The sequence below is a fragment of the Bombus pyrosoma genome, linkage group LG7 (genome assembly GCF_014825855.1).
Source record: "Bombus pyrosoma isolate SC7728 linkage group LG7, ASM1482585v1, whole genome shotgun sequence".
NCBI classification, from domain to species: domain Eukaryota; kingdom Metazoa; phylum Arthropoda; class Insecta; order Hymenoptera; family Apidae; genus Bombus; species Bombus pyrosoma.
In genome coordinates, this window is record NC_057776.1 from 17,850,763 (window position 1) to 17,863,324 (window position 12,562).

At 27.5% G+C, this 12,562-nt stretch overlaps 3 protein-coding genes across 10 annotated transcripts in view; 2 read left to right on the forward strand and 1 right to left on the reverse strand.

The window, feature by feature from the left end:
* Positions 1–3,894, forward strand: part of LOC122569298 (F-actin-monooxygenase Mical) — a 100,877-nt gene extending 96,983 nt beyond the window's left edge. For 6 of the 7 annotated variants that reach the window (XM_043730136.1, XM_043730132.1, XM_043730137.1 and 3 more), the window contains 4 exons: positions 19–128; positions 197–370; positions 562–676; positions 1,870–3,894. In XM_043730136.1, the coding sequence (XP_043586071.1) occupies positions 19–128; positions 197–370; positions 562–676; positions 1,870–1,966 (496 nt within the window). In that variant the 3' untranslated portion in view covers positions 1,967–3,894. Of the gene's footprint in view, positions 1–18; positions 129–196; positions 371–561; positions 1,810–1,869 lie in introns of those variants that run through there. The other variant, XM_043730131.1, reaches the window with a different exon arrangement.
* An 845-nt stretch (positions 3,895–4,739) lies between these two features.
* LOC122569719 (rho GTPase-activating protein 1) lies at positions 4,740–10,249 on the forward strand. Of its 2 annotated transcripts, none has more exons than XM_043731208.1 (10): positions 4,740–5,032; positions 5,701–5,808; positions 6,074–6,217; positions 6,487–6,664; positions 6,760–6,978; positions 7,057–7,155; positions 7,227–7,414; positions 7,535–7,735; positions 7,815–7,921; positions 8,009–10,249. In XM_043731208.1, the coding sequence occupies exons 1-10, from the start codon at positions 4,984–4,986 to the stop codon at positions 8,180–8,182; spliced, it is 1,467 nt and encodes a 488-aa protein (XP_043587143.1). In that variant the 5' UTR covers positions 4,740–4,983; the 3' UTR covers positions 8,183–10,249. The 2 variants fall into 2 exon arrangements, with proteins under 2 accessions (XP_043587143.1, XP_043587142.1); XM_043731207.1 differs by having other exon boundaries at positions 4,746–5,032; positions 6,484–6,664.
* LOC122569724 (ras-related protein Rab-21) lies at positions 10,048–11,619 on the reverse strand. The gene is made up of 4 exons (XM_043731224.1): positions 11,317–11,619; positions 10,977–11,144; positions 10,794–10,912; positions 10,048–10,722 (listed from the first exon to the last, which is right to left on the reverse strand). The coding sequence occupies exons 1-4, from the start codon at positions 11,464–11,466 to the stop codon at positions 10,482–10,484; spliced, it is 678 nt and encodes a 225-aa protein (XP_043587159.1). The 5' UTR covers positions 11,467–11,619; the 3' UTR covers positions 10,048–10,481.
* Positions 11,620–12,562: the final 943 nt, after the last annotated feature.

Consider the following 12,562-nt stretch of genomic DNA (forward strand, 5'->3'; position numbering starts at 1 on the left):
CTTATAAATATTCCAAAGGTTGCGTATGGCTCAAGAGATACAGAGAAAGCTAGAAGAAACAGAAGTTAAACAAAGAGAATTGGAAAGCAGAGGTGTTAGCGTTGAAAAAGCTCTTCGTGGAGAAGGCGGTAAGAATCTATCACTACAAAAAATTTCATTGTAGACGCTTAAAATAAAAAGTACTTATAATATTTAGAATGCTCTGATCGGGAAGAAGCGGATTTACTCAGAGAGTGGTTCGATCTTATGAAAGAACGCACGGAATTACGCAGATACGAAAAGGAGCTTTTGGTACGAGCTCAAGAAGTTCAACTTGAAGATCGTCATGAAAGATTGCAACAGGAATTACGTGAACGCTTAGCTGACGATGGTTAGTATTTTCTTACAATGTTTCAATGCTTGTTAATGGTTTAATGATATAATAATAATATAAGTTAGTATTTTCTTACAATGTTTCAATATTTGTTAGTAGTTTAATGATATAATAGTAATATAAGTTATATTTTATAATACATTTATAAAAGAATATTAGGAGGAATGGGATATATTAACATTTTACAGATGATAAAAAGACCAGTGCTGATGTGAAAAAAGAAGGAGAGATTTTAACAGAAATGTTGGAAATAGTTGCAAAGCGGGACTCGCTCATTGCTCTTTTAGAAGAGGAGCGACAAAGGTGGTGTAAATCTACATGCCAAACATTAACTTCCTTTCCTACACATACCGTTGCCTGTTTTTCGCACGTATCTAATTTCTTTTCTCCTGATTTGAGCGATACATCTTCTGTGCTCACTTTAGTAATCATTTTAATCATGTATATGTTTTTGACTAACTTAATAGAATTATTCATTAACTTTTACAATGAACCGCTAACGCTTTTCAACTCTTCATACTTTTTTAAATTTTCTTAATTACATAAATGATATTTAAATTTCTCTATTTTCATTTATATATTACAAATATTAAAAAATTCTTAAGCTCCTTTACAGCATTCCTATTTCATTAATTTTATATATAATCGTATGTACAATTACATATAAAAGCTATAAATCGTTCACATTATAGCTCAGTGCATTTTGTTATATCATTTTTTTCTATAAAGTATTATATATTTATTTTACAAAGACTACTATATTAACTAGTGACCACAGTATACAGTTTTTTCCATTCACTTGTAATTTTACATTGCATGCAGAAGAGCAGATTAGGAGAATTATTTTTTACATTCTTCTTTTACAATTTTTAAATTTTTATTGTAATTCAGTTACGCATGTTGTTCATATACACATTTTTTTTGTTTTTTTTACTATAAGTATTTTCTTGCATCGTAATAAAGTGATGTATTCGTATATTTGACTGTATTGTAGTGCTGTTGAGAGAATGAAAATATTTTAATTGTATTTAAAATTATATTTGATCATGTACAGGGTTAAAAATATAGCATTGTTAAAATTATAGAAATGTAATTGTTGTTAGATTTTAAAGTATTCTTTGATGGATACTTTGAAAAAAATAAAATATGTTACTATATGTGTTTATGGTAATTATTTCCTAAACACATGTCACTGTTAAAAGACCTTATAGGCAAAGTTTTTAAGCAATAATTATTAATTAAATAGATTTTTGTATAAGAATGGAAGTATATTATATATTTTCATAAAAAATTTCCGTTAATTTCATTCCATAAATTTTTAAAGAAATATTTGACAACGCATAATAAATCCATTGACATACAAAAATATTTTAACATATTTGATTGCTTTATATTAATTAATAGTATGTTCCATTTGCACGAAATAAAGACGTTATCATTGCATATTTCAATCCTGACTACTGTATTTAGTTAATGGAAACATACTTTTCTTTTAGGTATCAAGATGAAGATCGTGACCTTGAAGCTCAAATGTTGGCTAAAGGCCTCAGATTAACACCAATAAAAAAATGTGGTCCTAAGTATTCGGTTTAATAGGAATCACATTATTGTACATATACTCCATTCTATATTTCCATTCATAAATTCTAACAAATAAGTAATTTAATTATATTGTAAATAAGAAACAGATCTTACAAGGATAAAATGTCTTATAAAGATCAAAACTTAATTGTCATGTAACTCTTTTGTATCTTGAAATTTTAATTCAGTTGGAAGTCTTTTAACACAAAAATGCAAATATGCAAATTTCATATATTCATCCTCTTTTAAAACAAAAACACGGACCAATTATTTTATTTTACATCTCCAATTTTTACAGATTGTTCACTACGACACCTATTTTAAGCTGTACACATCATATGTATATAATTTTAAGGAATTCGATTTATTTGTAGTATACTTTTTATCTACTGTACATCATATGTTTTCAAATCGTCCGAAAACCAAGTGGAATTGTATTATAAATGAATTTCTTAGTCCTCATTGCTTAAGATTTAAGGTAAGATAACATAAGATCAAGCAAAAACATAAACTTTAGTGCACGTTTACAGAAAAAAATGTGCAATCTGTATAGGAAAACTCAACATGATATATATGGATTTGAAAAAAATTTTATGAATACATACATATATTTTATCATTGCAAATACAAAAAATTCTGCCTTTACATGTAAATCAATCAAAATATAATCATTATACATATACATAGATTTGATTATTTGCAGACACAAAATGTTGTATTTTGCGATTTGATATAGTAACTAAACAAGAAGTGATATAGTAAATACCTTTTGCACTACAATAATGTGCATTGCAACATACACAGACACACGATATGTACATTATACAATTAAATAAGATGTATAAATCTATTTTTATGTTTACAAAGAGACTGGTAAATGGAATGTATAAACAATTGTAGGATTTTAATAACCCACAAACATGTAAAGTTTTGTATGAAATACAATTGGAAAAATGAACATATATTTACTATTAGAAAATAATGTTGAAATCAGCCTGTTTCCTTAATACATATTTAACTTGTACAATAATAATGTCAGTTACAAATATTGAAACAAGCTGCCAATTTTTCAGCCTCAAATGTTAAACATTTAAACAGTAACTTAAAATGAAAAGATATAATAATAATCCTAATATAAATAAAAATATAAAGTAATTGAATACAAATCATTACACACTAAATTGCAAAATGTAAGTAGGGAATGTAGTATCATTCAAATCATTATTGCCATTCATATGAATTAACGAGCAAATGAATGTTAATCAATTTTTTTAATGCTTTATTTAAATTGCTACTATACTATGCAAAAATATTTTTGTATATTATAAGAGACCTAAATGCCATTATAAATGTATTAATAAAGTATATATCATACAACATATAAATATGTAGAATGTAAGAAAATTAAGGAAAACAATATAAAGATGTAGAAAGTAAGCATTTTTAAAAATTAGACTATTACAAATAACAGTTTATCATGAAGGCTAAAATATACTAAATGCTATATGACTCAGTATCACTTAGTCTTTATACATTTAATTAATAAACTACATTAAATATTACTAAATTGAAAGTCCATAAACAATATTTTTTGTTTCTTTGCATATTTACATTTAATATTTTAATACTCAATATTAGTTCTTTTAAATTTCTTTGTTAAAAATGTTCAATATGAAAAAATTGAAGTTTTTTAACCTTTATCAATAAAAATAGGTTATCTCTTACAGGACGTCTCATAATAATACATTAATTGCCTAGACGTAATATTAATTAATTATGAAATTTAACTCATTTGAGAAAGTTTTACAATGTTCATAGCAATCATGGGTGCCTAGAAGGTGGAATTGTACAACATGTATGTAATTGAAAAGAAATCATATAAATAGCAAACTGAGAATTTATGTTCAACATTTGTGAAGAAATAAATCTGTATAAAACTAGTCTTTTGTAAAGGAGAATGAACAATAATGTGATTCATGCAACATATTTATTAAAATATAATTTAAATCATCGCAAAAACATTTGATATTAATTCAAATGATATATTACACAAAATCACATATTATTATTTACTTTATTTACATCATCATAGCTTTGTATCAAAAATTACATTTTTTCCATACAGCAAATTACAGAATAATAAATTACAGAATGTACTCACAATATATAAATATAATATAACTTCTATTAACAAAAAAATAATATTTTCTACTTTATTAACAAAATCTTTGAATTAGGTAAAAGATATAAGAAGTATATATATTTATATTGTTTAATATTATCATAATCTTTATAAATATTAAATATTTTTTATAATAATAACAAAATAATTTATCTGTTTATAAATTCTTAAGTATCTTTCTTGATATAATTCTTTTTCTTTTTTAGATAAGTATTTGTCTTCATTACTTAAAAAAATTCAACTGAATTTTCTATTAATTATTATTATTATGTTATATTATTAAGCAGTGATATAAAAATTAATTTATAAGCTATTATAACTGTTTGATTTGAACATTTCAAGTTCAAAACTGTCAAACGTATTAACTTATTTATTTAAAATATTTAATAGATATCATTTTTAAGATTATATTGGAATCAAAAAGTCAATCGATTGATATCCAGACGTAATCTATATTTATTTTTTGATTACATACATAGATATTTCTATATAAGATAGATACTTATTTATTTATTTATTCTCCACCTTAATTTAACGTTTGAACGTATCACGTGATTTTCATATTTTTAGCGCGCATCGTATCTATATCGCGAAAGTATACAACTAGCCAATAGGAATAAGTATGAAAATATTCGTTAATCGAGCAGTGGGGAAAGGGAGTGACGAGTGACTACGAATTACAATTAGCGACACAACAAATGAAAGCGTGACGTGAATACGCTGGTTTGCCATACCACGTCGGGATAATGTCGTTCGAGAAGAAAAACGTTGTTCGTTTGTAAAGCAGGCTACGTGAAAAGCCCCGTAATTTAATCGAGGCACTGTTTTATCGCACAGTTGCCAGAAAATGGAAGCAGACTATCAACCGACGCTAAGCCCAACACGAACTTTGACAGGTGAGCTTATCCGCCGCGATTGTTGACGTTGCTTTAGGTGTCAAATAAACGTCACACCAAAGTACAATATCGCCGAAAATCGTGATTGTAAAAAAGTTCACCTGGCATCGACGTTTTTCTGTTCGTTCTAGCGAGAAAACATTTCACGATGGATCTCAGTCTCCTATGTGGAAAAGCACATCGATAAGTGACGAATAATTCGCGTATATGACACGATAGTGCGTATTAAAAAAATTTTAGATTTGATCATAACTTGACATAGTTCCAGTCTTTCGTTCAAATATACATAAACGTATCAGTAGAAAATCCGTTTTCTTTTTAAGTTCCACAATCGTAGTGGTTTGTAAACATGGATGAAAAACCATCAAAATATTTATTGGAGATCATATATACCGTGTAATGTGATCGGGGGAAAATTGATATATAACGAGAAACCGCGAGATGTATACTAGTCATTAATTTATTATGATACTTGTTTTGCAAAGATGTTTCTTTTTCTTTTTTTTTTTTCTTTTTTCTTAATATTACTTAACACCTTTTAAGTACCTATTTATAATGCAAAACCACTGATTGAATAAATAATTGGCAATGGCTGATGTAGTGTTTTGTGATTCATTGATACATATTTGGTGTAGACAATAATGCGCATACTTCTGTTTGTATGATAGCAATAGCTAATGACGTCGAAGATCCATACCCAAGTTTGTCAGATTATCATGATTATGAGCCCAACTTGGAGTTCGATGATACTGAGTTACAGACCACTTCAAATAATGGTAAGATATTTCAATATAAAAGAAATTCAGACTATTAAGTGTAGAAAGCTAAAAGTAGTTTTATGTAACAGTGTAAATATGTAGAATATTATCTATGTGATATTTACCATGGAACATACTTTAATCTTTAAGTTATTCTTTTAAGAAATTTAAGTTAATTACTCGTGTTACTATTATATTTCTCTTGTAAATTCTTACATTAAATTCAAATAGGGTTTCACACAAATAATTATCTTATAATATAATTGATATAATGATTTTATAGCTGTACAACTTTTAGAAGAAAAATTGGACATAATTAGCAGTGGTGCTGGTACTGGGATAGATTATTTGGAGAGTCCAGTAAGCGATGGGACAATTGAAGAAAACTTTGAAGAAGCTTTGGTAGATGCTCCAGTTATCGAATCCGGTGTGTGACCTTTTATCTTCTGTTAGTAGCCACTAAATGTCATGGCATTTGGGGCTTAGCAGGTGAATTATGTAGATCATTGTACAGTTTATTATTGCATGGTATAAAAATGCACAAAAGCAAAGGTTAAATGACTCTTTTACTTGATCTGCAATTCATTCATTATTTTGGGTATTTATTTCGTAAAAAGAGTCAAAGGGAAACCAAAAGGAAATTTAATGTAGAAATAAAAAATTATTATGAATATACTCTTTCATGCTGAGTAGCAGAGGATCTTGCTGCATTGGATGGTGAACTTGCGGATGAAGAAGATTATCTTGATATATCAAGATATGGCATTGTAGAAGTGGTTGGTGATGATAGTGCTGGTCGTAAAATAATAGTAGTATCTGCGTGTAAATTACCTCCTGTTGGGAAAGAAACATTTAATCATGCTAAACTTCTCAGGTTTGTGACATATATATATGAGTATAATATATATATATACACATATCTTTTCTAAGATTTATTTCATTATTTTTAACAATACATTTATTCAACAGGTATCTCACACATACTTTAGACACATTTGTAGAACAAGATTATAGTTTAATTTATTTTCACTATGGTCTTACTTCAAAAAATAAACCACCATTATCCTGGTTATGGCAAGCATATAAAGCTTTCGACAGAAAGTATAAAAAAAATTTGAAGGCTTTATATCTAGTACATCCAACTAATTTTATTAGAATTGTATGGCAAATATTTAAACCAGCTATTAGGTAATTATTTCTTACTCAGTTAATGAATATTTTCTTTCAGTTACTATATTAATCTTGATATTATTGTTATTTCTTTAGCGCAAAGTTTGGTCGGAAAATGATGTATGTTAATTATTTGGAAGAACTGGCACAATATATTAATCTTGATCAACTTATTATACCTCCTCAAGTAATAGAGTAAGTGTTTCTTTTGTGATTATAAAGCTTTTAGATTTATATCAATATTAATTGATTACATTCATTTGTAGACACAATGAACAGCTAATGTTAAAGAACAAAAAGAATTTACCAACCAGTCCACCTCAGAGTGCGGTGACAACACCAGTTGGTACCACTCAATTTGGAGCAAGCCTTATTTTCATTAAAGAAAATAATAATGGCGATCCTATACCACCAATAGTGCGACAATGCATTGAATTTCTTGATACACCAGATGGTATGCTTATAATTATGTAATTAGCGTAATTCAGTATCTTTCTTTACAAACGCCATGATAATAATATTATCATATATCATTTCTTTGAAGATAACAATTATAATATTATCACACTTATAGCATTAGAAACAGAAGGAATATTTAGAAGATCAGCTAATGTAGCAGTAGTTAAGGAACTTCAGAATCGTTGCAATCAAGGATTGCCTGTTGATTTCCAAGGAGACCCGCATATAGCAGCTGTTCTTCTTAAAACGTTTCTTCGAGAATTAGATGAACCTCTTATGACGTATGAATTATATGATGAAATAACGCAATTTCAAGGTAAATATTAAAATATAATTTTGTTATTTATTGATATTGAGTATGACATAATATAAATATTTTCATATTCTCATTTTAGCTCTATCGAAAGATGAACGTCCAAGAAGAGTTAAAATATTAGTTCTTGAAAAACTTCCAGAAGATAATTATCAACTCTTAAAATATATCGTACAATTTTTATCAAGGGTAAGCTATTACTTTAATGATTACGTGATTTATTATTTTCCTTCTTATCTATAATTTTATGATAAAATATATCTATATTTATAACAGGTAATGGACAGGTGTGATTTAAACAAAATGACATCAAGTAATCTCGCCGTCGTATTTGGTCCAAATCTTGTCAGAGCACCACCATCACGTGGAATGTCACTCTCCGCGATAGGTCCCATTAATCAATTCATAGACTTTTTATTTACTCATCAGGATAAAATATTTATTATATAAAGAAAATATAAAATCGAACGCTAAAGGCCTAATTTGGAACGAAATTAATATTTTATGTATGTTATAGAACAGAAATCCTATAAATTCGGCTGCCATGTTTGATATTGTATAAAATTTACATAATACAACTTCGAAGAAAATTTTATAGGATTTTTATTGAAAAGTATGAAAAGTTCCTGAGACTTTCATTTTAGAATGTAAAAGCGAGAATCTCTTTTAGAATCTTCGAAGTCATATCAAACTTGTTGGAATTCGAAGTGAACGTAACAATTCGTGTATAATATTCATATTTAATTATAACATTCGTACTTTGTTGATTAAAATATTTTTATATTCAAATATACAGATAGAGAAATACTTGCATACCTAATGTCACAAACAACGTTTAATTATACAGCTTGCACAAAATTTTTTTCTAGTAAATTGGTATCATGATTTCAGGATTAACATAAGGGACGTTAAAAGTAATGTAAATGGTCTGGTTGCTACGTAATTCAAAAGTGTGCAAAGTTATATAAAAATTAATGGTAATTAATTAATACCAAAGATATATGAAAATATCATGAAATTATAAAATGTAGGATTATTTAAAGATAGCATAATATAGTAAAACTAGGCGAGCAAATTACGATGATGTACAGGATGCCTTGCTCGCATAATTTTATTAATGTAAGGATTAAAATGGCAAACGTCGTAAAAGTCATGATAACTACATGTTATTATACATAGTTGATTAATATAGCCAAAGCGAAAAATAGTAATAAATTAGTAACTATTAATAGTATATGGCATCCTTTGTATTAACATTATGTATATATATATCCAATATATATACACAGAAATTAACAGCACTGTATACAATTTTAGTCTGATTAAATGAGATCGTTCTTTTAATAATACATATAAATACAAAGAATTTTTCGGTGCATTGTTAAAATCATATTTAAATTAAATTTAAAGTAACAATAAAATTTCTCATTTTTCAATAAATAAGCATTAAGTTACTGATGTGATTAGAACGTGTTTATGTAATACTTGGTCTGTAACTTTCATACAAAGAAAAACTATAACAAGTTCAAAAAGCAAGAGAATAACTTACATGAATTTTTGCTAATTTAAAATAGTAACAAATGATCGAAATTAATATTTGTTATTACGGTAATTTAACAATTAGACTAAAATCATTGTCAGGGTATCATGTAATATAATGTTTAGCATTACTGTCTGTTATCATTTGAAAGATGAAAGACTTACAGTAATCTTTCTACTGTCATATATATATATATATCTTTGTACATTTTCTTAAATAGTCCTGCCATTATGGGTTTCTGGGATAAAATAGGGGCTCATCGCCTAATATGTTCTTTGTTATGGAGAAAGACTAACCCAGACCTATATAGAACTGACACAATTCAATTACATTCCTTGTTATTAATAGAATGAAGATATATTGTATTAAAATATATAATTATTTATATAAAAATATTAGGATATATCATAATTTGTATATTACATAATGTATAATTTTCTAATCATTCTTTCTAATGTTTTAAATTTCTTTCTTATTTACGAATATAAGTAGTCCATTCGTATATTTACATTTATATATTTACACTTAGTTATTTAAAATTGTTATGAAGAAATGAATCATTTAACGAATTAACGATTATGTTGCTATTATAGATCGATTTGTGGATGTTTATAATCCATGTATGTACCTGTGATAGAATAGAATATTGTACTTTAAACTCACAAATACTGTGCATGTAATTAGTAAATTCTTTACTTTGTAACTAATTACAACCTAATCTGAATTACAAATTACAAAACATTCCCAAGAAATAACATCGTATTAAATACGTGCATATGTTAATTAACTTTTTATTAAAACATAATAGTATTTAAATATATATACATTTATATGACAGAAATACATACATCTAATAATTGTAATAAATCTTCTAGCTATATGATATATGTGGATAACAAGATATTTGGTTCATGAGTCAACTGAGGCTCTATCAATGTAATTGAATATCGAAATACATAAAAAATCAACTCCCAAAATATAATCAATATTTCTTACCTTACACTCAGTTAAATTACTTAGGCTTAGTAGTTTATATCTATTTTATTTTTTGTTCCTTAAAAAATAAAATATTAAAAATTTTGTGATATATATATGTGTGGTTTATCAATATGTGTATGTACATATACATACATGCATGTATATCTACATACACTTTTATATATAAGACTTGTTCAAAATTAGAACCAATTGTAATACAAGTATTTGGAATTAAGATGCATGCGAAGAACCACTACAACAGGAACTCTTAGTTGGTTCAGTTTCTTCAGCTTCATCTTCAACTACAACAACATTGCGACGTGTACTACTTGTTCTTGTTAATGTAGACTTTTGTTCCATCAGATCTGCATGTTCTATCATGCGCAGCGTTAATTGAAAAAACATTTCTTCAATATTTTCACTTAGTTTGGCAGAAATATGAAAGTGCATAGCTCCAGTTTTATTAGCAAACCTAATAAACAAATTTTACATTAAAACAAATTTGAAAAGAGAAGAAAAAATAAAAAATTAAAGGAAACTTACTCTTCTGCTTCTTCGGTACAAACACGTCTATCCTTTTCAAGATCTATTTTATTTCCGGCAATTGCTAAACAGATTCCACTGCCTAACATTTTCCTAAGCTCTGTAACCCAATTTATTACCTGTGAAATGAACGTTAATATAGGATATAAGAAAGTAAAATAATATTTTTCTTTAAATCTTTACCCTCTGAAATGTATCGTAATCAGTAACATCGTAAACTATAATGGCACCATTTGACATTCTGTAATAAATTGGTCCCAATGCATGAAATTTTTCTTGACCAGCTGTATCCCATATCGCCAGGTTTACTTTTTTTCCGTGTACAGTCAACTTTTTATTTAAAAAAGAAGCCTGAAAGTATAAAAGTTCAGAATATTTCAATATTTATCACGACTGACAATTTACCAACCATGAGAACATTACATTATTATATTATTCGTACATGAACAAAAACAAAGAAATATAAATTCCAAATGTAGATTAAAGTTCAAAATAACGATACGAAATATTAACCACTTTTTACCTGTAATGTACTGATATGTCTATCGTTAAATTTGTTTTCAACGTATCGTAATGCAACAGAGGTTTTTCCGACACATCCTTCGCCGAGTAACACGACTTTGAAATTATAACCATTACCAGTACTACTAATTGGAGTGGCCATAATTTGCATATAACTAATATATACACTTAGAAAACAATATGACAGTCGTAATTGCGCAGAATAATCGTTGATAGAACAATTTATAGAGTATATTGACGACTGACGATCATAACGATGTGATATCCACGGGTGGGGCCCCTCATGCGGCTTTGTCCCCCTCTACGCTAATTCTCTAAGCAGTGGGGCAGCTTACGCTTCTCCTTCTATACATTTTGCAGTCACATATTTTCTCAATTCATACTCAATTCATGTACATGAAATGAACTATATCTGCATTCTTACAACATTTCCATTAAGTAACAGTAATCATAAATAATCATCTTATTTTACTGTTTTGAAAATAATAGAAAAATTCTATATTAATTTCTCCATATTAGGAGCACGAAACTCGTGCGAATCCACACTGGACTCATGCAACATAACAAGCGTCTTGGTTTCCTTGACGACAAAAACAAAGTGGGGGAAATGCATCTTATTCGTATCATAGGCTTCTTATTAAAGTTTGAATAACAGCGATTTAGAATTGCCATGAACTTGTGGTAGCAATGATAGTAGTATCTCTACTGAATAACATAAAAATAAAAATAATTAGCTATTTTCATTTAAATAACTATTTACCAAGTAAAAAATGCAAGCATCTATTATTGCTTCTAATGTATCGCCGGTAGATGGCAAATTATAAGTATTTATTAAGTCTTCATGTTTCATGTCTCGAAGTTCAAAACATTATTCTGATATTATTGGACTTCTACTATGAATGTCTTACAAGTCGAAGAATTATAAATGATTCATATTCAATAATTTCAACGTTACTCGAAAAAGGAAATATTCTACATGCTGAACGTTGATAAAGTTTATCTTTGGTTTATAAAATTAAAAAAGATTTATGTTACGTATAATTTCTTTTTCATCATGTTCGTTATCTACGAAGATGGCGCTAATATCACTGTTACTAAGCTACCGCAATTTTATTCAAATTATTCTGACAAAACACATTTTCCTACGTGTATCGTCAAATTTGCCGTTTATATATAAACTTCCGTGCTAAAATTTAACTAAAATAATTGATTAAATTCTATTTGTATCTTAAAAAACCGTAATTTTT